The sequence below is a fragment of the Rhinolophus sinicus genome, linkage group LG02 (genome assembly GCF_036562045.2).
Source record: "Rhinolophus sinicus isolate RSC01 linkage group LG02, ASM3656204v1, whole genome shotgun sequence".
NCBI lineage: Eukaryota > Metazoa > Chordata > Mammalia > Chiroptera > Rhinolophidae > Rhinolophus > Rhinolophus sinicus.
Genome location: NC_133752.1, coordinates 187,090,270 through 187,116,631, shown reverse-complemented (window position 1 = coordinate 187,116,631; position 26,362 = coordinate 187,090,270). Strand labels below are relative to the sequence as shown.

The 26,362-nt window shown below is 39.8% G+C and overlaps 1 protein-coding gene across 8 annotated transcripts in view; it reads right to left on the bottom strand.

Moving 5' to 3' along the window:
* RIC8B (RIC8 guanine nucleotide exchange factor B) overlaps positions 1 to 24,327 on the bottom strand; it is a 98,765-nt gene extending 74,438 nt beyond the window's left edge. For 3 of the 8 annotated variants that reach the window (XR_012494084.1, XR_012494083.1, XM_074326257.1), the window contains exons 1-2: positions 23,801 to 24,304; positions 15,974 to 16,021 (exon numbers count right to left, since the gene is read on the bottom strand). Coding sequence is in view for 5 of the 8 variants with exons in the window: in XM_074326257.1 (XP_074182358.1) it covers positions 15,974 to 16,021; positions 23,801 to 23,884 (132 nt within the window). In the remaining 3 variants the exon portion in view is untranslated. Of the gene's footprint in view, positions 1 to 15,973; positions 16,022 to 23,800 lie in introns of all 8 variants that reach the window. The other 5 variants (XR_012494085.1, XM_019728438.2, XM_074326256.1 and 2 more) reach the window with 3 other exon arrangements.
* Positions 24,328 to 26,362: the final 2,035 nt, after the last annotated feature.

The window sequence follows — 26,362 nt, the reverse complement described above, 5'->3', positions numbered from 1 at the left end:
TGTAAAATGGGGACAATACCTTCTGTGTTAGTGTTGTTTTATTAAATGAGATGATGGTACACAGTAAGAGCTAAAATCATAAATTCCAAGAGCAAGACCTATAATTAAAGGTCTCAGCCAAAGGCAGTATCTTAAAGGAAGCTTGTTTTTTTGTGATTGAAACAATAAGCCTACATGTAGATATGACATCTAGTTTTATCCTCAACATCAGTGCTTATCAAAACAATTTAATGTGCAGAGGTTCTCAAAAGTCTTTACTATTGGTTGGTGAAATTCAGGTAAAGACTCACAGATTAACTTGGAATAAAAATGGGCCAATGACTGACTAAATAACCAAATCAAAATAAAACAGTGAACAGAGAAAGTGAACACTGCAAAAGACAAGGACTAATGTCTGTTTTATTTATAAGAAACAGGAAAATGTAATAACTTTCCAGTTCAAGCTGGAAAGGGGCGCAGGTTATACACACAGCACAGGCACTGAATTCAATTTGGCAGTAACCCTACGACAACTGCAGGCCAAAAAAGAGCTTAAGAGCCAAACAAAATGAGTGTAATTTCCAGAATCAGAATGTTAAGAGTTAGAAGGGGCAATAGTGACTATTAATATGAACAAGCACCAGCAGTGTGAAAGGTTCTATTGAAAAAAAAAAAAAGGTTTTGTGGGAGAATAAGTCTGGGAAACTTGTAAGGTTATTAAAATAGTAAAGATTCTCAGATGTACTATGGGAAAAAAAACTTGTTTAATTTTTTAAAACTGCCATTTCCTTTATTTGACCACAGAATCCATTAAAAAATAATAATACCTAATATACTCAGGACTAGGGGATATTTTTTTATTTTACAGATATGAAAACTGACTCCCAGAGAGGCTAAATGATTTGCTTCAGGTAGCACAGAAAACCACAGTGGGAAAGGGGACTCAGATTCTTATTTGACTCAGTCTTATTCTCTTTTCATTCTATTGGTATCTGGCGATATATAAGAAACACAGCAACGATGGGTATTTCAACGTTAAAAGCAATTTTTTGTTACGCTACACCTGTGAAAGGAATTACTGGCTGATTTTTTTCTCCTTAAATAAACAGACTAAACATGGTTCTACTTATTATCATTTATGTTTTAATGTTTATGTTCTTCTATTGTAGTAGAATACCTACCCTTACATCCTCCCCCTTTAGAGTAATGGACTCCCCTCCTTTTCGCCCATTCTGTCTACACTGTTAGCCACACGCTTGACTTATGCTCTCACTCCATCAGCCAGGACTCCTATAGTGATGGGATAGAGCCCCGATCTTAAAATAGACTACGCACACTCAACTGGGAGCTGTGGCACAGTGCCAGGCATACTTAAAGTCACAGGACGATCCTGGTGCATCCTTTTAACCACTGTTTTACTATAAGATTGGGGTGGAGGAAAATTTATACATAAAAATAAACAAAGGCATTGCAAATCACAATACAAAAAGTCACATAAAATTTTAATATATATACAAAAAAAATGAGATCTCAAAGGAATTTTGTAGTTAAGGCAAGATCCCTTGGATGATGCCTCCACGGCCTCTCAAGGTTATCCCTACACTGTCCTCTGATGGACGTCACTGGATATATATTCCACAGGGATCTAATTTTAGTTCTTAACTGAAGCTGAAGGTCAGCCACCTACATCGGATAGTTCCAAACTTTTGCCCTCTGTGTATAGCACGTGTGTGTGTGCGCACGCATGCACAAGACAAAGACACACAGGTATTACATTCTAAAATAAGCGTCCTGTAATTAACAGTTGGAACAATGTTGTCAGTCACACAAGACAAACCTATTAAAAATTGTATTTTACAAAAACATTAAACAGTGACTGACTTACTGCCAGAATTCTAAAATGTGCTTTTAATAAAAGTTAGAGAATGAGGATTCTGGAGGTCAAATTTGGAATTTCTTTACAAAAAGCTAAAGATGAGATTTCCTAAATGAATACTCATGCAGCTGGGTCCAGCTGTATTTAGCTTAATATATCTCACACTTCGGGGTTTTTCCTACTTGGATGGGAGGCAACAGTAATTCTCACTTTTTATTGAATGGATACTGTCTTTATCAGAGAGGTTTGATCTCACTTCCTAAATTTCACCTCTGGTTTCCCTTCTTGCACATGCACCTCTTTCGGTAATACAGTCCTTCTGGCTATGTTCTGTATCATGCTGATCTCGCCAAAAATACTGAAAAGCGAGTTCAAAGTAATAACAATTATGTAAGCTTCACTCAAGTTTCTTTGCTAATTAACAATACTGAGAAAGACTTGTTGCATCATCAAGAGTTCATCAACAGGTTGGAAAGACAGTTTAGGTGTAAATGAAAGCTTACAAGACCAATCATTTGCCCTTCCTTTCTTGACTGAGGGCAGAAATGAGCATGTCAAAAATTTATTTCTCTTCAAATATAGTACCAGACAACTCTGCTTCTCTTAGTACTTAAGTAGGAGTCTTTATTGTTCAGAAAGCCCTTTTCTCCACTACCTATGCAAAACTTATTTTAGTATTTTAATACACTGCAAATACAGAAGTATCATTTGTTTCATATTAGAATTTACTGAATAAGGAAACATTATCTCATTTAATCTTTAGTGAATTCTTAGCACAAGCTATAGTATATTAACAAGGCTGGAAGACCGACACTCTGTCACAATGTATCTTGGTTGCTGACTGATACAGATCCTGGGCCCATTGCCTTCCACAGCCCTTTTGCCTTTTTCTGTGTATCAAAGTCTTGCCTATAAACAATTTTTTTGGAATTTTCTTACTTTGTCTCCAATGTCATCTACCCTCTACCCTCCAAAATGTAACTATTCACTCTGAACTAGTTATTCTATCTCTGAATCCTTTGTTCTCAGCTCTAGAAGCCCAGGCATGTATAAGAGACAGTCTGGGGCTCTGACTGTAAGCTGGTATTATGGGCGGAATGTGGGTATCCCCCCTAAATTCATTTGCAGAGGGCCAATGGGATGGAATTTGAAGATGGGGCTTTGGGGAGGTAACTACGATTAGCTGCAATCATGAGAGTGGGGCGTTGGTCCATTGGGATTAGTGCCCTTATAAGAAGAGACACCCAAGAGCTAGCTCACTCACGCTCTCCCCCAGCCCCTCTGCACAAAGAAGAGGACATGTCAGCACAGAGCGAGATGGCAGCCATGTACAAACCAAGAGAAGACACCGCAGAATGGACCTTGCCAACACCTTGATTTTGGACTTCCCAGCCTCCCAAACTGTGAAAAATAAATTTTTGTTGTTTAAGCCACCCAGTCTATGGCATTTTGTTATGGCAGCCTGAGCGGACTAAGACAACCAGGAACAGGGACAAAAAGGAAATTCAACTGTCTCAATGAGACAGTTGTGAGACTTTAGAGGTCTTCAAAGGCACAGCAACACATTAGTAGTATAGCCAAAAAAGCACAGAAACAGATTAGTTGGGTTTTTTTCTAGTCCCTAGTTCTACTATTTTCTCCACTTGAATCTGGACTGATTTATTTAATCTATCTGAAACTGAATTTTCTCGTGTATAAGAAATATCCCTATTTCACAGGTTACTGTAATTAATATAGATACTGTAAGGTGTAAGGCATCTTACAACTGAAGAAAAGAAAGCACCTGGGTTCAAACACTAGCTTTGCTCCTTGTGGCTATATGAGCCTGGGCAATTTATTGAAAACAGTGAGTCATTTCCTCAACTCTAAAAATAGGGATAACATCTAGGGCTTATAAATATTAAATGATATATTTAAAAAAATATCTAGCATAGTGCTTGGCATAGAACAGAGGCTAATAAATGTACATTACATCATAAAGGTGGCCCGATGGACAAACAGATCAGGAGACATTAACAGGCACACTCTACACAAGCCCAGCACGGGTAGGAAGTTTTCGCCCGCATTTGCCTTTTAATGGCAAAGGCGCTGGAGAAAGCAAACTGCTGATGTTATAAATATAACATTGCAATTTTATATTAATTTTACGGATTCTATAATGTCCATTTAGAGTCTGTAGTGCCCATTATGGAGCACTTGTGTACAGAGCCCTGATACGGGCACACAATTCAAAATGCTCCCAATTTCAAATTCAAGTACACGCACATTATTCAAGAGAAATAAATTCTAAACAAGTGACAAGAAGTCTATTTTAGATTGAGGAGCTATAAAAGCACATGACTCAAGCTATTTATAATATTAGGGAGACTGAACATACGTTAAATGAATAACGGAATGTAAATGTGTAGCAATTTAAAGTGTGTATTAAAAAACTGGAGGATTATAGGGAATTTAGCCACTGAAAGCTTCTTGATAAATGTGAGTGTTGGGCAATAAGTCAGGAAAAAATGAGAGACGAAATGGCAGAAAGGAAGTAGGAAGACAAGCCAAATGGGGGACAGAGGCAGAGAGGGATATGGGCGAAGTGGGAGGATCAGATTTAGAGTTCATATAAAGTAAAAGCTTTCTAACAATTAAACTATCCAACAGCAGAGTGGCTGCCGTGAGCTTCCCATTACCAGAAGCATTCAGCCAGGTGTGACGACCCTCCCTGCGAGATCCCTGAGAAAGAACCACTGTGCTGGAAGGCATTCTGGGTCCCTTACTACACTGTGAGTTCCCCAAGGGACCCCTGCAGAGACAATCACTGAAGGAAGAAAAGAAGACAGAGGATCTGGTTTGAATCCCAATAATTCCACTCATTAATTGTGACCTTGGGCAAGTCAACCTCCATTTTTCATCTATAAATGGGGAAATTGGAAATACTAGGAATGGCTGGTCAGCCAAGAACTCTTTTCAGGGCCCTAAGAGGTGTTAATTAGTCAAAGATGTACAAGTTCTCCACTTTCCTTAGCACATGATCTAACTTTGTAAGAAAGAAAAGAGCTGACTGCTGAGAAAGAGAAACCTTACATTTTTGGCCAAAAAATCATCTCAGGAAACTAAAAAAAAAAAAAACTCTTCAGCACGTCTAACTCCTATAGGTCAAATCCTATACTGCTTATAGGGAGAGCTGTCACTAGATAGCCCACTAGTTATCCAGCCAGTCACTTACACTGCAAAGCATGCTCTTCTGTTTCCTGTCAATACCGATAATTAGTTCAACGTCAAAACTCTGTTTATGTTCCACATCAAGTCTCAAATTTTGGCTGCCTAAAATAAGAAAATGAATAGAATCGATTCATATGCTATACAACAGGTCAATTCCATCATTAATGAATGGCAGTATGGGGTAGCACATTGGATGTGGAGCCAGACTGCCTAGGCTTGACTCAGGGCCTGTTCCACTACACTAGTTTAGGCAAGTACAGCACCTCCTTGAATAACATCATTTTAGTATAATGTTGAGGAGATGCTGAGACGCCAGAGAAACTTAAGTCTTGTTTATATCAAATGGCCTATGATAAAATTGGTTTTGTTATACGTCGTTTCAGTTAAAGTCACAGAACATATATTATAGATGACATTAAGTAGGACTTAACTGTAATTTCTCAGTGTGCCTTAGTTTTCTCACCTGCAAAATAAGTAAAATAACAGTACCCACTTTATAGGCTTGTTGTGAGGATTAAAGTGTTAATATTCATTCAGTGTTTGGAATGATGCTGGGCATGTATGTTACCTACTAGTATTTAGTAACTTGATTGACATATCATTCACATATCATAAAGTTCACTGTTGAAGTGTAAAATTCATTGGTTTTTACCGTGTTTCCCCGAAAATAAGACCTAACTGGAAAATAAGCCCTAGCATGATTTTCCAGGATGACATCCCCTGAACGTAAGCCCTAATGCGTCTTTTGGAGCAAAAATTAATATAAGTCCCGGTCTTATTTTCGGGGAAACACATAGTATACTCACACTTGTGCAACAATTACCATTATCTAATTTTAGAACATTCTCATCACCCCAAAAAGAAGCCCAATATACCCATTAGCAGTAATTCCCCATTCCCCGCCCCCATAGCCCCCAGGCAACCACTAATCTACTTTCTGTCACTGCAGATCGGACTATTTTAGACATTTTGTATGAATAGAATCATACATTATGTGGCCTTTGTGTCTGGTTTCTTTTACTTAGCATGTTTTCAAGGCTCAGTCACGCTATAGCACTTGTCAGTTATTCTTTTTATGGCTGAATAATATTCCATTGTATGGATATAACACATTTTGTCTACCCATTTACAAGTTGATGATTTTTATTTCCATCTTTTGGCTATTATAAATAACACTGTGTAAATGCACATTTTTGTGAATACATGTTTTTGTGTGGACATAAATCTTTGTTTCTTTGGGGTACATACATAGGAGTGCAATTGCTAGGTCATTTGGTAACTCTATTTAACTTCCAAGAACTGGCAGACTGTTTTTTAAAGAGGCTGCACCATTTTACATTCCCACCAATAATGTATGAAGATTCTAATTTTTCAAAATCCATGCCAACACTTGTTAATTTCTGACTATTTGATTCTAGCCATACCAGTGAGTGTGAACTGATATTTCATTGTGGTTTTAATTTGTATTTCCCTGATGACAAATGATGTGGAGTATCTTTTCATATGTTTATTGGCCATTTGTATATCTTCTTCAGAAAAATGTCTATTCGGATCCTTTATCCATTTTAAAAATGGGTTGTCTTTTTATTATTGAGTTCTTTATATATTATAGACACAAGTCTTCATAAGACATAGAGTGTGATTTATAAATACTGTCTCTCATTCTGTGAGTTGTCTTTTCACTTTCTTGATAGAGCCTTTGAAGCACAAAAGTCAACTTTCATATTTAAGAATCCAATGCCGAATCTCAAGCCATGAAGACTTATCCCTATCTTTTCTTCTAATGGTTTTAAGGTTTTACCTTTACATTTGCGTTTGATCCATTTTGAGTTAATTTTTATATGTGATGTGAGGTAAAGTTCAATTGCATTCTTTTATATGTGGCTGTCTAGCTGTCACAATACCATTTGTTAAAAGATTATTCTTTCCCCATAGAATAGTCTTGTCACCCTTGTCAAAAATTAGTTGAGCATAGACCACAGAGCATAGGAATTTATTTCTGGAGTCTCAATACCATTCCATTGAATGTATATGTATGTTACTTATATTTATCTATCCTCATGACTGTACCACACTGTCTTGATTATTGTTGCTCCGTAGTAAGTTGTGAAATTGGGAATTGAGTTCTCCAAGTTTGTTCTTTTCAAGACTGTGTTGGCTAGTCTTCATGCCTTGAAATCCCATATGAATCTCAGAATTGGCTTGTCAATTTCTACAAAGAAGCTACCCAGGATTCTAAAAGGTACTGCATTGAATCTGTAGATTAATGTGTTAAGTACAGCCACCTTAGCAATAGTAAGTCTTCCAATCCATGAACATGGGATATTTTTCCATTTATTTAGCTCTTCTTTAATTTCTTTCAACGTTTTGTAGTTTCCTACAAAATTGAGTCATTTCCTTAGTTGTTGCTCTAGGGCTTACTTGGCATATACACCTTACCACAATCAGCTCCAGATTTATATTACCTTAATTCCAGTGAGATATTTAAGTATTACTTCTATATGATGTTATTCCTTTCCCTTTTTTTTGTGGCATTATTGTTATACATATCTATAAATGTTGAAAATCCTATAATATATTATAATTATTACTTTATATAATTTGTCTTTTACAGATGCTGAAGGAAAAAGGAGAGCAAGTATATACTTACAGTTTTGTTATATTAGCCTTCGTATTTATCATTTCTGGTTCTCTTGATTTGTTCTTGAGGATCTGAGTTACTATCTGGAGTCAATCCAATACAAGTTTGGTCTCATCTACCTTTGTGCTGTTCTTGGCAAATACACTACATTTCTATGTATTACTGGCTGAACAATAAATTATATATAGTTTTATAGAAATACTTTTAAAATCACTTAAAAGAAGAAATGTGCATTTATATTATCTTTTACAATTACATAATTACCTCTACCAGTGCTCTTTGTGTGGATTCAAATTGCTGTTTGGAGTCATTTGCTTTCAGTCTGAAAATCTTTTAGTATTTCTTATATGGTGGGTCTGAAAGAAATTCTTTCAATTTTTCGTTTATCTGGTAATGTCTCTATTTCTCTTGCATTGTTAAAAGACAGCTCTGCTGGATATAGGATTCTTGGTTGAGGTTTTTTTCTTTGAGTTCCTTAATAGGTTATCCTGCTCTGGCCTACATTTTCTTTCTTTTTTTTTTTTTTAAAAAAAATCAGGGAATATTAGGGAACAGTGTGTTTTTCCAGGACCCATTAACTCCAAGTCAAGTTGTTGTTTTCAATCTAGTTGTGGAGGGCACAGCTCAGCTCCAAGTCAAGCTGTTGTTTTCACTCTAGTTGTGGAGCGTGCAGCTCACTGGCCCATGTGGGAATCGAACTGGTGACGTTGGTGTTATGAGCACTGCATTCTAACGAACTGAGCCATCTGGATGCCCTCTGGTCTACACTTCTGATGAGAAGTCAGCTGTGTATCTTATTGAGCTTCCCTTGTAAGGGGTGAGTCATTTTTCTGTTCTTTCAAGGTTTTCTCATCTTTGGCTTTCGGCATTTTTACTGATGTATCTGTTTTTGGATACCCTTGAGTATATCCTACTCAGATATTATTGAGCTTCCTGGATGAGTAGGTTGTTTTCCAATAAATATGGCAAGTTTTTAGCCATTATTTCTTCAAACATTTTTTTATTCCCCTTTTTCTCTCTCCTCTCTTCTAGTACTCCCATTGTGCATATGTTGGTACACTAATGTTACCCCATAATTTTCTGAGGCTTTCTTCATTATTTTCTTTATTCTTTTTTCTCTGTTCATCTTATATACTCTCTATTGATCAATCTTTAAGTTTGCCTATTCTTTCTTCCGCCAGTTCAAACTTAGTGTTGAGCCCCTTTAGTGAATTTCTACCCAGTTATTGTACTTCACTGTATTTTTTAACACCAAAATTTTCATTTGGTTCTTTTCTGTTTAATAATTTCTTTGTATTGATATTCTCCATTTGATGTGACATTTTATCAAACCTTGCATTACTTCTTTAATCATTGTTTCCTTTAGTTCTCTGAATATATTTATAATGGCTACTTTGAAGTCTTTGTCTGTTAAATCCAACATCTGGTCATTCTCACAGGCAGTTTCCGTTGCCTGCTTTTCCCCCCTAGTGTAGTCATTCTTTCCTTTCTTTCTCTCTCTCTCTCTCTCTCTCTCTCTCTCTCTCTCTCTCTCTCTCTCTCTGAAATTGGGTATTGTCATAACACTGGGTAATGCTCCTAACCTCCAAGACTTGCTATTGTTATTTGCTAGTTTATTTGCTCAGTGACTGGCTGAATTATTTTAGTGAAGCATATTCCCCCCTCCCTGTCTGCAAGGGGGCTTGCCCTTGGGATGACAGTGGCTTTGGCAGGTTCCTCCTCTTTGACTTTCTCTTTCTCTGACCATACCCTGCTGTTAAGCTCCACTAACTGCCCACTGATTGATCTATTGTCTTCAAAAATATCCTGGGCCATAAATAGCTCCATAAACTGAAACATTCTATTAGGGCTCCTTTGAGGGGATGGTTCCTGAGGTCAACATTTAAGATCTGTTCTGACCACAGGAGGGCTGTTCCCAGCTATCTTTCATCCTGTCTCTCTAGCAAACTAGCCAGCCTTCTGGTTACCTGTATCTCCAGTGAATCTGTCAGTCTCCTCCCAACTGCCTTTCACCACAACCTGCACCCACAGTGATGAACTTCACACTCTGTTGCAAATGAAGTTGGTCCTTTGGGGAGAGATTCAGAGCTCTGTTATAAGGTCTGCTTGCTCCTCTCGGCAAAATTTCTGAGCCCTGGTTCTGATGCTGGGGGCAGAGATAATGGCATAACACCCCCTTGAGAAAGCAGTTAGAGGGGGTAAGGGAAGAGCAGCCCCATCTCTCCTCAGCTTGCCTCTCCCAGGGTGCAATCTGTGTCTCAGAAGCAGGGGCAAGGGCAACTGGGGTCCCACTATTCTCAGTGGTACCACACCCAAAGGTACCACACCCCGGGTAGAGCCTCTGTCCCATGAGTGGGGGGGTGCACTGGGTGACACGAACAAGACCCCACCTATTAGCTGCACTCACTCAGAATTTAGTCTCAGCAACTGAGACAGAATAAAAAAAATGTGAGTTTACCCTCTGTCCCTACTGGGAAGCAAGCCCTCCAACTGTGAGCTGATGGAAGGAGGGGGCTCTGTGTTCTTGGCTGCATCGGTTTGGAGGCAACTTTCCGTCTTGCTCAACTTAGACTGAGGAAGGGAGGAAGCAAGTCTCATTTCAAATAACACACTTTCACTTTTCGTACTGAGTTTTAGTAGATTTTCTTGAATAAGTGTTTCTTCATTGACTGTATGCTCTTAGCACTATTTCCAGAGACTTTAAAGGGTTGTTTTTAAAAATGACTTTCACCAGTTTCATTAGAAAGCAGATCCATAGAGCTCCTCAAACTATCATGGATGGAAGTGGAAGTTCTTGATGCATTTTTTTTTGTATGAGAAATTGGCTCTGAAACTCTAAAGTACAAATCAAAGAAAGTGTTTTTATCATTCTTGGGCAGAAATCTGAAAAAGTGATCCAAAGATCATGAATGGGCTGCCACACATACAGCTTACTAAGTCAGAAGAGCGATTCTGTTCTTCCTCACTATTTTCAGTCCTTTGATACCTTGGCAAAACATCTAAAATAAAAAATGGAGTCTGAAATGAAGTTTAAATTGTTTTATTTTGAACTATTGTGAGGCATTCATCCTGGCCTATGATATAATTCAGCCCTTCTAGTCAGATTTCATGCCAGATCCAAGCTAGATGTGCACTTTAAAAAATAAAGATATAGGAGGCTTTTGGTAGTGTTTGAGTGTGTGTGTGTGCACACGCGTGTGTGTATTAAAGAGATCAGATATTAAAAATCATTATCTTTAAAGTTACTGGTTTCTAAACGAGAATTATAGCTCTGTAGTTGCATCATGTATCAAAGTATTCCCTAAGGTAGAGACATGAAATAAAATTTGAGTCAAATTTGCAAGGCATACAAAGCTCATTTGTTTTAGTGAAAATTGGGGTTTAACAATATTAAATGACTAAAATAAGTGTAAAGGGCTTTCAGAACAAACATCCATGCCTTAAGTTATTCCTAAGCATGGATCCGCAGTATAGGATTGATGTTTCTATGTTATCACATTTTCCCTGGGGGAATCTAAAATGAAAATTTACTCATGCATTTTCTATAGTCCACAATGGTCAATTCAGTATGCACCTGTAGCTGAGCAAGTGCCAAACCAAACACTATAGGCAAATAGCCAACTTAGGACCTGGCACGCAGGAATTACTGAAAAAATATTTGTGGACTATAGCGATCTCTACTAATACGCCAAGTCTGGGGGGAAAATGTAAGAAAAAAAATACGTATTTTTCCTTACATTTTTATGTTTCATGTGTACATATATATGTATACATATATATGTATATGTATTTCAAATGGTAGAATGGAATTTTTTCATATAAATTTATTTCACTCCATAAACTGGCTCCACAGTTAATTCCATCTCTGAACTTAATAACATTTTTATACTCCTCTAAAGGGAATATGTAAGACAATCAAAAAGGCTCAGTTTTAGAGAAAACGACTTTTTTAAAAAAAAGTATTGGTCTTTGGCTTATGCCCCCAATCACACTATTATAAAGAAACATATAACATATATGTTATATAATTATCATAAGCTTATATCATTTTAATCTACTATAATATAAAAGTTTAAAATATAGAAAAGGGGAAGAAAAATATCATCCACAGTAATAATATTCAGATAGTCACCATTTAGTAAATTTCCTTGTAGTCATTTTTCTTTGTATAGTTTTTGTTAGTTTTACATGGTTGTGATCATACCATATGAGTACTTTTGTATCCTATTTTTTCAGTAAACAACATTATGATATGTGCTTGAGAGTCTGTTGTATAGTTAAGAGAATATTAAACTCAATACCAAACACTATGTACAAATCACAGGAATTTTGGCCTCCACTCAATCTCTAAGTTCCATTAATTCATTTAACAGGTGTTTATTGCAGGTGCCCATTTTGTGCCACGTGCAGTGCTGGGGGATGAAAATACAGAGAAGAAAGCAGAGTTCTTGGCCTCTCAACTCAGCTACCAGTACCTCTGTCTTCAAGGAAAATACAGGCTTACCTATGTGAGTTTGAAGGTAATAAAATAAATGCTTGAAATTTGGCTATTGTTAACTTCATTCTTTTGAGGAAAATTACTATACACAGAGAAATGTGGAAAACTGAAGTTTTCCACATTTGATACAGTTGTATTCTTATCTCATAGGTCAAAGAGCTGTAATTCTTTTGCTCATTTTATGACGTGTATTTTTCAACATTTATTGCAATTTATTGGTCCTCTTTATTGGTCTTCAGATCAGTTGTGTTTTAGAAATCAATAGAAGAGCTTTCATTTCTTCAAGATGTAAATTTTAAGATTATTCATCATATCTCCTCCCATCCCACATATTTGCATGACGTATTTGTTTATGTGCTGGTAGATAATCACAGCCTACCAATTTAGGGAGAGGATGTAAAGCAAGTGCTTCAATAGCACAGGTGCTTACATCCAAATGTACAATGACCCACATACACCTGGAACTATTTGCATATATGCACAAACATTAGCAGTTGTTTCTGACTTGACTTTATCTGGAAAAATTTAAGCACTCCTAGTTTGTAATTTCCTTTGCTACCTTCCAATTTAAATCTGGTTGCCTAACTGGTGGTTGAGGTATGAAATAAGAGATAAAACAAGGGAGTGAGTCATAACTTCAAACCTTCTGAAATATACCTCAAGTGGTCACAAGTGAGAGCACTGAGAAGTAACGGGACTGCACATAATAGAAAAGTCTGTTCTCTGTCTGAGGCTCCACTGCTTACTAGTCATGTGACTGTTAGCAAATTGTCATCAGTATGAGCCTCAGTTTTCCTATCAATACAATAGGGATGGCGACATTGTCACCATACTCACAGCATTAGTGCATTACTGCTGCAAAGCAAATCTTTGTAAAAATGCAAAACACTACGTGTTAGGAATTAATTAGGTCTACAGATCATCAATTTATAACCGTTTCCTAAAAAGCTCAGTATAATTAGGTTTAATTTTTTGAAAGGCTCTGTTCCCTTACATTTATTTCTAAGTTATCACAAAGGTTTTATATAAGAAAGGTATTGTGTTCAGAGGCAGCACCCTTAGTTTATAGAAAGGGGTGCTGTGGTTACCAAGGATCTACTGGGAGAAGGCTCCAGAGACATGTTTAGGAAAGAGGAAAAAGAGAACTATGGTAGCAAAACAAATTGGATAGTAATCTGAGTTCCTCTTATTTTCAGACTGGGTTTAATGTGGAGACGTGCCTACTATCCTGTCTTTCTACATCGAGAACTTTTTAGGGCCTTAGGAATAAAAGTCACTAGTGGGTTTAACCCTTGGAGACTGAAATGGTTTTGTCAATGTTTTTCCATTAATGAAGATTACCTAGCTGGGTCCCTAAAGACATTTGTTTATATCAGAACTCTTCGGAAGCAGAAATCTGCTGCACATTGTAGCTGAAAAATAACACCAGTACAGTAGTTACTGGCTCTGAAGAACTAAAAGGCAGTAAGGACAATACTTTGAAAATGTTAGGTTTCACTACTATCCTACAGAAAATAAACATGCTTTATTAATAACTGTGTGGGAAAAGTTTCTCTCTCAACTGAAACTAATATGGAGTGGGGGAATCTCTGTCTTAATGTACTTCATTTGACCAGTAAAAGCACTACCAAAGATTCTAGTGTCAGATTCCTAAGGCACCATGAAGCTACAGATGCAGTATGGATTCTCCCAACTAAATGAAGTGAATAGCAGCTGCCTACCTAGCCAGAATACCTATCGTGGGTATCTCAAAAAACCTGTTCTTGTTAATGCGATGTTTCTTTCTGTTTCACCTAACGCTCTCTCCCATTAGCACATAATGGTCTGTATGTCTCTCTCCGTCTCCCTCTCCCATGCCATAGTATTCCATTACGTAGATGTACCCTAGTTTCTTCAACTACTCCCTAGTTGCGGGACAGTTAGTTGTTTCTAATCTTGTGCTATAATGTACAATGCTTCAATGAATAACTTTGTTTACTTGGGTTCTGTCTATCCACAAGATAGATTTCTAAAAGTGACATTGCTTGGTCAAAAGGCAAAATGCATCTGTAATTTTGGTAGATACTGCCAGTTTCTGTTCCACAGGAATTGTGTTATTTTGCACCCTGAACAAATGTGTGATTCCTTGTTTCCTGAAGACCATTTATAAAAATACACATGCCTGGATCCCACCCCCCAAATTCTGACTCAGTAGATAAAGGGATAGGCCTGAGCAGGCCTATCTTTAAAAAGCTCCCCAAACAGCACATTCCTGGTTGAGAAGCCATGTTCTAAAAGGTATTCTAGTCTTGTTTAACTGTTCAAATCCAAAAGAAAATCAGATTTAAATATTTAACCTCCAAAGTTTACACTCCATGTCACTCATTCAATAAATACTTTTTGAGTGCCTACTATGTGCTAGGCACTCTGAGACTAACACAGAATTTTATGGGAATGCTGCAAAGGGCACCTTCACCCTAACAGGAATGCCAGAGGAGGCTTCCTGAAGGAGGTGCTCTGGAGCTGAATAGGATTCACCAGGTGAAAAGGAGAAGAGGTATGTAAGAAGGAAAGGGCATTCTGGGTAGAAAACATGTGCAAAGGTAGAAAATAAGAAACAGAAGGGATGTGTATATAACTGGAAATAGTTCCTATTGCTAGAGCATCGAATACAAGGGAGAGAAGTAAGCTGCAGAAGTAGGAAGAGATCAGGTCACTAAGCATCATGTTAAGAAGCTTGAATTTTATTTTATAGGCAAAAAAAGTCACTCAAGGGTTTTAAAGGCTGGGAGCGACACAATCAGACTGTTGTTCTAGACTGATGGACAATGGACTGGACGGGCAATAACTGGAAAGAGAAAGAACAGTTAGGAAACCGGTGCAGTAAGCCAGATGAAGGCTTGAATCGGGGCAGAGGTGAAGGAAAGAATGGACTGAAGAGATCATAAGAGGTAAAATGAGCAAGATGCAGACACTAGATTTTGGAAGTGGAGGTGACTAGAAGGCTGATTTCAAGGTATTATCAAACCACGACCAGGAAGGCACTAGATTGAAGTTATTTTCCCAGCAGCGGTGATAGGTTTATACTAATTTCGCCATGCTCTCGTACCTGGTCTTGACATTCATGAGGCCAGAGATGGTTATACCGGGCCCAGCAAAACACACAGGTAAAACTGGTGAGTTTCTCCTTTAGCATCATGCTCTACTCAACTAAGTAAAGCAACCATAGGTAACCCAATAGGCAAACACAACATTCCATGGTCATATCTCTGATGCACTCTCTTAAAACTCCTCTATTGGTGAATCTCTTACCTCCATTTTCCTCTAAGTCCATGAAGTCAGTGACCTAAGTTGCTGACAACATAAATAAGTCAGCACAGAGAACAGCATGTGGCTGAGGGGCAGCAGGATTAACAGCTGCTTTCCCCAAACTTCACCCAACGCCCAGCTTTACAATATTAACAAAGCATTTTGGGCAGCCTGCAGTCCTGCCACCAAGCGAAGTCAATTTCTGGAGATGAGAAGGCTCAGGCTTTCCCTATTGCCCTGATGTATCCAAGTGTCATGGTTCTGTGGGGAGGGAGCAGGAGGGAGTTGTGTGTAATCCATACTAAACCTGGCACTTGTCTTTCTTCTCAGAGTTCCTAAAAAACTAACTGAAGGGAAACCGAAAACTAAATCACCATCAGATGAAAAGAAGTCCATTGTTTAGAAAGTCCATGAATGAAATAAATACACACACACACACACACACACACACACACACACACACACTAATACCAAGGCTTACCTTTCTTTTATCTTCATCTGTTGGTTCAAATTTGAAAGTAGCCCTATGCTGAGGGGGGGAAAAAAGGAAACAATGTCATTTGAAATACATAGATTTTTAATTTTGGCTATGTTTAAAAATACATGTCTCTGTAAAAATGTTGTCTTCCCACAGTATCGTGTCATACTATTCGTATGAAAGTAAGAGAGACAGGCAGGTAAGCAAATAATTTTAAGCAGTATGAAAAGACTACAGCAGAAATATATACCAAGGAGCACAGAGTGCCAAGCCCCTAACTGCCCAGGGAAACTGGGAATGCTTTGCATGCAGTAGAGAGAATTTGAGGGGGACCTTGAGGGATGAGTAGAAGTTTGCTAGGAAGCAAATGGAAAGCATGGTAGCGACAGAAACGCAAATGTGTGAAATGGTGTGATCTATCTGTGAAATAAGCAGCTCTGTCAGAGTGAAACGTAGGACACACATTAGGGGGTGGGGGATTAAAGGAAGATGAGAATGGAAAAGTAGACTGGACAGAGATTTGGAAGGGCCTTTCAATGTCGTTGGGAGTTTGTACTTTCCTTTTCATATGCAGTAAGAAATCATCAGAGAATTGTAGATAGGGAAGCAAGTCAATAGATTGGTATTTTGGGAAAATATTCTGTAAAAATGAGGTTTAAATCATAGCTCCATCACTTACTAGTTAGTTGAGCAAGTAAACGCTCCATAACTGGATTTCTCATGTAAAAAGAAGGGGTGCCTAGTTCACAGAGTTGCTGTGAGGGTTAAAACAGCTAAGGCATATACTGCATCATCTCAGGGCCTGGCACACAGTAAACCCTCCATAAATATTAGGATTACAATGATGGTGATGCCAATGATATTGAAGAAAAAGTAACTGGAAGACAGGAGAGTGTGGTGACTCTCCTGAAATGACTGGCAACACTGTATTTTCCACTCTGTAGCTGAAATAGATGATGGAGTAAGTTGAATTGTCCACAAGGAGTGATGTTACCCAAAAAACAGAGCAAAAACATTCCTCATTCGCCTCTCAAGTTTTATTCAGAACCAAGTGCTCTTATGAATCCTAAGCTTTCCTTTAAGAAAATCTCCACTGAACACCTCTCTGCCTTACCTTTTCTTTCTCTCATTGGCCACACTAACAAACATTTATTGGAAACCCAACAAGAGTTCAGTACACTAAGTACTAAACATATCACTACTACCTGTGTTTCTGCAAGACGCAAGTTTTGAAGTCAAATGAGATGGAGAAATGTTGACAGAGAAGCAGTTCTGAATGTAAGAAATGGACTTAGAGGTAAGAGAGAAGGGCCGTTTGAGGAAACCTACGGCTTGTAAAACAATTAGAATGGATGTTGTCAGGTGGTAAGGGCTTGGATTTTAAAATTTATACCTGAACTGGCAGACAGGTGACAGGTGTGAATAGGAGAGCACTCTGGAAGAATATTTTGGGCAGGAGCGTAGAGGCTGTATCAAAGGAGAACAAGACTAAAGACCAAAAGCTCTCTGAGAAGTGGGCATCAATACCCCAAGCACGATATCGCTGGCAGCAGCATAAACTGACACAAACTTTAAAAGGCAAAATGATTTGGCAACACAAATTTGAAAACATCAAAATATTCATACCCTTTCACCCAGAACTTCTACTCCTAGGAATTTATCCTCATGAAATCATCAGAGGAAACACAATTTATATATGTAAGCATATTCACTGCACTGTTATCTACTATTATAAGAGACACCCTGAACACCCAACAACAGGAGACTGATGAAATACATTGCTGTGCATCCACCTCATAGAATACATATTGCAATGAAAAGAAAAGATGGCTAAAAAGCTCTGTAACAACATGGAAAATTATTTAGATAGCATCAAGTGGAAACACAGTAAAACATCAAATTATATGTCTATGTCTCTGATGACAGTACCTCCATAAATACATGGATGCATTCAAACAGAGGTGTGAGTGTTAAATGCCAATAGAAAGCCAACTGTACAGGGGTGGTGGAATTTCTGATAATTTCTTTGACAAACTCATTGTTGGTATATTATTTTTGTAATTAGAATGGAAATTTTTAAAATAAAAGATAAATGAATGAATGAATGAACAAGGAAAGAAAGAAGTATGGAAGAACAAGTTGTAAATCTGAAGGCTATAACTTAGGAATTTATAGACCCGAGGTTTAGAAAAAACCCAACACTAGATAAAAGATAAAGAAGCACCAGACATCAGGCTAAGCTTGTAAACTGAAGCTTAGTAAAGATCTAATACAAATGAGAATAAACAATTGCACTTAGGAACCAAGAAAGCTTATTTTTTGCCATTATATGTGAATTCCATAAATTATCTGGAATAAATGTATTGTAGTTGCCAATATAATGGTTCTCCTAAACTTTGTTTTGGCATTTATGGTAAGGGAACAGAAAAAGAAACCTTTTGGAAAGACCCTCATTAAGTTATAAAAATATCTTTTAAATAGTTTCTACATAGAATTAATCTTTTAAGGTGATAATTCGGAATAGTACCAGGGACTAATATTTCTGTTGCTTTTTAAATGCAAGGCTGAGCCTGTCAAAAAACCACATTAAAAAAAAGGGAAGAAAAGCTTTCAAAAGCCCTGTCTAAAGAGCATGAGGGCTTAATTTAATTCGAAAATATACTAGTATTGAGGCAACACAAATTGATTTTTGAACGTGCCAACCTATTCAAAAGCTCAAACCTCTAAGATTGTTTGGATCCAAAGACATTGACTTCTTTAAAGCTGGCTTCTTTTATCTAACTTAGAGCACCCCTAACCTACTCAGTACCTCTAAGCCTTTTTCTCCCCCCTTTCTGTGGCTGAAAGAAAGGGGAAGGGAACTAGCATTTCTGGCTGTAAATGCCTTTCTAGAACTGCTAGCCAAGAGTCACCCACCTCACTTTCTTTATATGTTTACTGCTGGATGAACAAGAGCAACAAGTCAAATATAAACTTAAACCACTGTTCAATTTAGAGGTTAAGTAAGGTAGGAACAGCTCAGTGACACACCAGACTCATTATGAGGACTCCCCACTATAGGTTTTCTCTCTTATGAAGGCTCTAAAATGCGCAGGCTCAGGAGTCAGCACTGGGTTTGAGTCCAGACCCGCTGCTTACTAAGATTGACCGTGGTCAAGTTACTCAACTTTACTACCTGTCAGTTTCCTTACCTTTATGTATAGCGCCTTGCACACAGCAGGTGTTCAATAAGTGGCCACTACTGTTATTATTGCATGGCCTATGATGTGGCCAAATACTGAACTATTAGAGAACTATGAGTTACCGCATAGATTTCCAAAGATACACTCAAATGGTACCATACAAAGGAATTACCTAACTGTGTGTGTGTGTGTGTGTGTGTGTGTGTGTGTGTGTGTGGCGCGATGGTTCATGAATAGAGATGACTTCTAGAACTAAATGACAGTAACTGAGACTATAAAACCCAATCTGGAAATAAGAACAGAGTATATGACAAAGGAACAGCCCGCTAAACACGCTCCTCTGCAAAAATCTGTGGAATGAACTCAGAGTTCTGAACTCAACCTCAAAGTGAAAAGCAAAAACTCCTCTTACATGGTTCAGGATATTTATATGCCCTACGCAAATGTGGAGGCTGTCTTTCTAGAACTGTCCCAATATTAGGTCCCTATCAATCAAGTTATTCTAGCACATAAATAAAGACCTCACAGCTATGAGTGTGGTTTTCCTCTCTTACGAGGACGACTCTTGGAGACCTACCTGCCTGTATCTTAAATAAACTTTACCTTTCATTTGGCCGTAAGCTTGCCACACTTCCAACACAGAATCCTGTCGGAGCTCGCTAGGGGGTTACGCGTGCTCAGGTGGTGTCTATGGCCACCCGGCCATCTCTCTGAGTATCATCGTAGTTGATGACTCTAGGCCTCAGTTTCTTCACCTAGGAACTGAGGGGATTGGACTCAATTATCTTTGCGGTTCCATCTAGTCTACATGTCCTGTGATTCAAGGAACTGTGATACTACTGTGCACCTCAGAGGCCTTGATCACTGTTTGTTGTTGATAATCACAATGATGGCAACCGATCTCGCTACTGAATCTGTTATCAGAACAGGCTGTAAAGGAGGAGAAGGAGCTTGGATAGCCTAGACTAGAACAATACACACTTCCCATAATTAATAGCTCATTCTATAACTGATGTGGAGGTGATTAGGGTCTAACAGTAGCCAAAGAAGTAGGGTACTGGTCGTGAAGAACCCTTCTCTTCTGTACTCGAACACACAACATGGCCTTGCAAACAGAGCCCGGGATATGGAATCTGAAGACAAGTCTGCCACTTCTAGCTACGTGCCTTTGAGCCCGTAACAGTCACTTTGCCTTTCTGAACTTTAATTTCCTATCCCCCCAAAAGAGAATACTTCCATCTTCTTCATAAGTTTTAATATAAGAGAATTATACGTGATGACATGTGAAAGCGCTTAGGATAACACACAGTATATAGCAGGCACTCAGTAAATGTTAACGGTGAACTGAGAAGTGTGAAATACAACAACCACTCTTCCTATTTTTTAATACTTCCCTATGCTGAGTCAACCTGAGAAACAGACAAGTTTGATTTTTTTCTGGGATAAATAGATCTTCCCTCTTTCCATCATAATAAGAGTCAGTGAGTGAAGCAAGAAGGCTTGGAAATTAGAGTCTGTGCAACACAGTAGAAATTAGATGTTGTTACCTGGGGCCAGACAGGTAACTTGCTCTAAACAAACCTAGTACAAGGTATTTTGCTACCCATCAGAAAGTGCGAGGGTCAAGGAAAAAGAGAAAGAAGGGAGTATATTTCCCCACTTTTTTGGGAGGGCCATGTCAACTCAGTGGCACATGTTTAATTCCTGCTTTTTTGTTCAAAACTAACAGTTATGGGTTCTTCCTCAGTGCTAGGCACTCTTCTAAGTGCTTTACACATATAACTCATCTAATCAAGAGAATAAACCTATGATGATAGGTCCTATTATTATCCCTGTTTGGTAGATGAAGAAACTGAGGCACAACAAAGTTAAGTAACTTGCCTGAGGCCACACAAATGGTAAACTGAGGATCAGAGTCCGACAGTCTGGCTCCAGAGCCTGCGCTCTGGCCACAGCACCTCTTGAGTACCTTGATCATTAGAACTGTGACTGAGTGAAAGCCTCCAGGTGCATTGTGCTCAGTGTTTGGCATTATGCTTCAGTTCATTTAAGCCTCAGAATTACTTAGGTGATATTATTCCTATTTTACAGATAAGGAAACTGAGACTCAGGCTTAAAATAACTTACCACAGTCAGGAAACTAATAATAAATAACAGCTCTGAACCAAGGTTTTTCTGACTCCAAATTACGTGTACACCTGCTTTCCACTATACTTGACTGCTTCCTTCCGAGGACCGGCTTTATTCGAGAAGTAAGGTGGCATAAAGAATATCCTCCCCCAAACAATGAACCAATCATTCTCTCTCTACATCACTCACTTCTCTTCTTGGTTACACTCCTCAATGCCCCATAATCACCTCTTATTCTAAACATTTCTGAAATCAATTTTTCCAGATAAGAAAAATGAAACACACGCTATCCAGCTACCTTTTCAGGGTTTCAGACTCCTGTCCCATAGAGCAGGACAATTTAATTCCATCTTCCCTTTCTTATGACCGTAGCACTGCAATCATACGTTCCCTTCCTATTTATCTTCATCCAATGTCTCTCACCTTGAGGGGCAAAGCCCCATGGCCAACACGAAACTCAGCTATTTTCTCTGTCCTCTGGCCCTATCACAATCAGCACTAAACAAGAGAGCTCTTTTCTGAAGGAGGTGACTGACTTGGTTCTGATCAAGTCAGAGCATTCTCGGGCTTGGCCCAAAAAGTTCTAGTGTTTGGGAGGCCTGGATTCCCAAACACTTCAGGAATACCACCTTAAACAATACACATTGGGCATCGCAAATTTAAAAATATTCCCAATGTGATATGTCTTGAACTTAAACTGACAGCACTTGGTCAGGAGTGGTAAGTGGAAACCAGCCTAGAGAGAGATCAGGGAGAGGAGGACATAAATTGGAGGAAGCAAATCTGGAGCTCTAACTAGTTTAGCGATAAAGGGAGGGAGAAATATTGTAGGAGGTGACAGGATCCAGTTGGAGGTTTTTCTTCCTCCCTTCCCTATGGAAGAAAGTTCCTCTTTATTGTTGGATATCTGCTAAATAAATACCAATTGATTCAACACAATGGCTAGGTTTCTGTGGTATTTCTCTTTTGAAATCAGTTTGTAGCAGCCTCAAATCTTTTTTTGGAAAGCTATAAATCAAGTAAAATGAATGTAATCTCCACAATATGTACACTTAGGCATTAAATGTCTCCTAAATCAGGCAGATTGGTAACAGTAAAGCGTATCAGAAAGTCAAGAAGATATGAGAAGAACTGAATGTATGCATCCTCCCCAAGAAAGCAGCATAGTCCTGTAGAAAGAGCAACGAGACAGCCAGATTCAGATCTCAGCTCCATCTCTCAATGGCTGTGTGGACTTGGGAAAACATTATCCTAAATTTCACCACTTGTGAAATAGGGAATACCATCACTTTCCTCACAGGGTTGCTGGGAAGATTAAAAGGGAATAAAGGTGTCTTATTTTTGGATCTTCTCCACCCAGGGAAGAAATGGCATACTGGCAGCTCACTAATACAAAGTGTATGAAAGTGCAGTGGTGGGCACACAGCAAACACAAAAGAGGAAATTATGAATGGAAGCAAATAGAGGAAAGAAAGAGGCGATATCCAGGGTGAGACTTGGTGTCGGGTGTGTTTTCACAGGAGTAGTCAGTCATTTCTATAAAGTAGTTTTCTAAATGGAAGAATAAAGGTGTGCTATGCTACCTTTTGAAGTGAGTGTGTAAAATTCCTTGAAAAAGTAATGGAGAGCTAACGGTTCTAGGCGAGATTCAGAGAGGTGGCTGGGATTTATAACAACATTACCTTTTTACTGCAGAGTTGTACAGTGGAAACAACAATGAATGGTTTGAAGACCTAGGCTGGATTTCCAGCTCACAAGTATGACCTTGGGCAAGTTACTTAACCAATCAAGAATCTCAATTGCAAAACGCAGATAAAACCTCATAGGACTGCTGTCAAGATTAAATGAGATAACGGATGGGAAAGCTGTTAATGCGAAACAAATAATAGGTATTATTGGGAGTTAAGATTCTCCCACTTACAACATAGTATGTCCATGACCTTGGCATGATTTCAGTTCTTTACGCCTCGGTTTTTTCATCTATAAAATGGGGAGCTTGCTACCATCTACCCTATAAACACTCTGAAAATCAAGTTAGACCATATATGTGACATCACGCCTTGCAAACTGTACAGTGCTATAGGTATATAAAGAACTGCCATCGTGGCTGATACGCTTTTTGGATGTCATGGGCCGTGTTTATGCACAGAAGCAAGTATTTTTATGATATACAGGTGAGGAAGCCTGGCGTGCATTTACGCATCCAAGAGTGGGGCACAGGGCACAGACGCACACCTACGGATTCCGGGGGTGTGACTTGCGCGCTTGGGAGGAGGACCGTCGGACAGGCTGCTGGGCCGGAATCAGAGGAGTGGGCGCCAGGGTGGGGGCAGGGGGATGCAGGATGCACGGATAGGAAAGGCTGGGGGCACAAACATGTATGCCCAAGCCGGAAACGTTTTCGGGGGGAGAGCAAAGCGCATCCCGGGAATAAGGGGGGTGGGGAGGGATGCGCTGTGCAAGCCCGGAGGGCGGCCCGGGGGTGCTATACCGCAAGCCCGGGGCCAGGGCTCTTTACCTTATCGCTGTAATCCCTCAGGACCCGTTCGATAGCCCCCGCCTCGCCGGCCCGGACGATGTAGAGGGCGCGCTCCTCATCCATGGCCGCAGGTGCGGGGGAGCCGCGGCCGCTCTGCGCGCCCAAGCCGCTGCCTCCAGGTAAACGCCTCGCGCCCCCGCTCGCTCGCTCGCTCCTTCCCAGCTTCCTTCCTTCCCTCCTTCCCTCCCTCCCTTCTGCCTCCAACCCGCCAGCCTCCGCCCGGGCAGGCCCGACGTCACCGCCCCTCAACTTTCACCCCGCGACGTCACCGGTCCCCCAGCAACCGGCGCCTCGCGGCCGCCCTCGACAAGGCCCAGGACTCGATAGAGGCCTGCGGAGCAGCGTGAGGCGGGGTCAGGCCCAAGGACCTGCTTGCTCTCCAGCCTCTCCCTCCCTTGGAGAAGAGTCCAGGCTTTTAAGTGGGCTTTCACAGACACAACTGTTCTCTTCTGACTCTCCTCGATGAATCATTCTTCTCAGCTGACGAGAACGACCCGGCTCTTCCCCGCCCCGCTAAGAGACAGCAGCTAAATGGACTACAATTCCCTGCGTGCAATGGGGTCATTCCACTATTCCAGCCAACTTACTGGAGTGCCGAGTGGCATGCCGGGATTAGTAGTCATCCAGAGGGAAAGACTTCCCTTCAAAGGCATGCTGGGAACTGTGGTCCTGCGAGGGCCGGAAACGGGAGTCCGGCGGCCCCTGAGGCCAGAGGCCGAGAGACCGTTAGGGGGAGGGTCTAAGCGACGGCTCTGCCTCCTTTTTGTTCCTTACGGAGCTGACTGCCCTGCTGGAGCCTTGGATCGTCGGACTGGTTGACAGTCGCGGAAACTGGCATCCTTTGGTGGGAACTGTCAAGCACCGGTTTAATTCCCTCTTTTCTCGTTTAGCGGTTTTGATCTCTCTGAAATTCTTTTCCTTCCTCCCGTTTGCGGTCATGTTATGTATTCAGCTACATTAATGTGGGAAATTGTAGGAATGTTATCTAGATAAAAGGGGACTCCGCGATTTTTTGCTTAAATAATAATCTCTGTCATGTATCGCATGCCACCTGAGCTCCAGACTCAGTGTTACGTAGGTGGTTTCCATATAGATGTTTGTGGAACCAAAGGAGCCCTAATGGGTTAAGCAATTTGTTCCAAGTCACAAAGCCAGTAAATGGAGAATTTGAGATTTGAATCTGGGTCTTTCCCTTAAGGCGACTGCTCTACAACCACCAGTAATGTAATAGTAGTGATACACTGGTAATAGTAGTGATGATGGTGAGGATGATAGAGTTTGTTAAGTGTTTAACCACGTGCAGGCGTTCTGTATTACCTCAGTCAATTTCTCACAAATTCAGCCAATAAACATTGAGAACCTATGCTGTGCTAGGCACTGTTTAATAGAGTTCAATGCTGTTTAGTGTAGAGACAATTGGCCCAAAATGAAGTCCCTGCCCTAATAGTTTTCATTCTAGTGCTTAACCCTATGAGGCAGGTACATATTTTCATTTTAAGATGAGGAAACTGAGTCTTAGAGAGCATTTTTTTTTTTGCCAAGATTGCAGAATTTGGAAACTGAACTTGAACTCAGAGCCCATGTTCTTTTTGTTCTCCCAAGCTATTTGTTAGTGAGTGGATGAATTCTCTAAGTAATTTCCAGTTTTCCATTCCAAGAACCTTTACCAGAAATCATCTTTGATGCCTCCCTTGCCTGCCTCTGCCTGTTGAGCTGTGCTGAAGAGGAGCTAGAGGGGACAACATTTTATTCATCTAAGAATTATTGAGTTTCGGGTAGACGGGTGGCTCAGTTAGTCAGAGCGTGAGCTCTGGGCAATGGGGCTGCCGATTGGATTCCCACATGGACCAGCGAGCTGCGCCCTCCTCAATGAAGTCAATGAGCTGCCGCTCAGCTCCCAGATGGCTCAGTTGGTTGGAGAACGGGCTCTCAACCACAAGGTTGACAGTTCGACTCCCACAAGGGATTGTGGGCTGCACCCCCCCCCCTGGACTCCCGGGTGGTGGGCTGTGCCCTCCACAACTAAGATTGAAAGGACAACTTGACTTGGAAAAGTCCTGGAAGTACACACTGTTCCCCAATAAAGTCCTGTTCCCCTTCCCCAATAAAATCTTAAAAAAAAAAAAAAAGAATTAGTGAGTTTCTTCTGTGTCAGATTTGTGCTAGGCTTTTGTGCTAGGCTCTTGTGCTAGGCTCTGGGAATTTGGAGATAAAAGCAAATATGCAATTTGAGCTCACGGAGCTTTTGGTCTTTCTGTGTATTATACTTTTCATGCAGCAAACATTTATTGAGCATATTTGTTGAGCCAGGCGTTGGGATAGGTGCTATGTCCATAATTAAACTAAGAAAGATTTTAATCTATCTCATGAAAAAGCACACTTTTTAGGAAGGTCATGGTATAGTAAGCTACATTCATTAGGTAATAGTAATATCTTACAATTGTTTTTAAAACAGTTTACAAAACATTTTAATATACACTATCTCAATGAATCCTTGAGGAAGATATTGTCCCACGTATAGAAGGAAAACAGACTCAGATG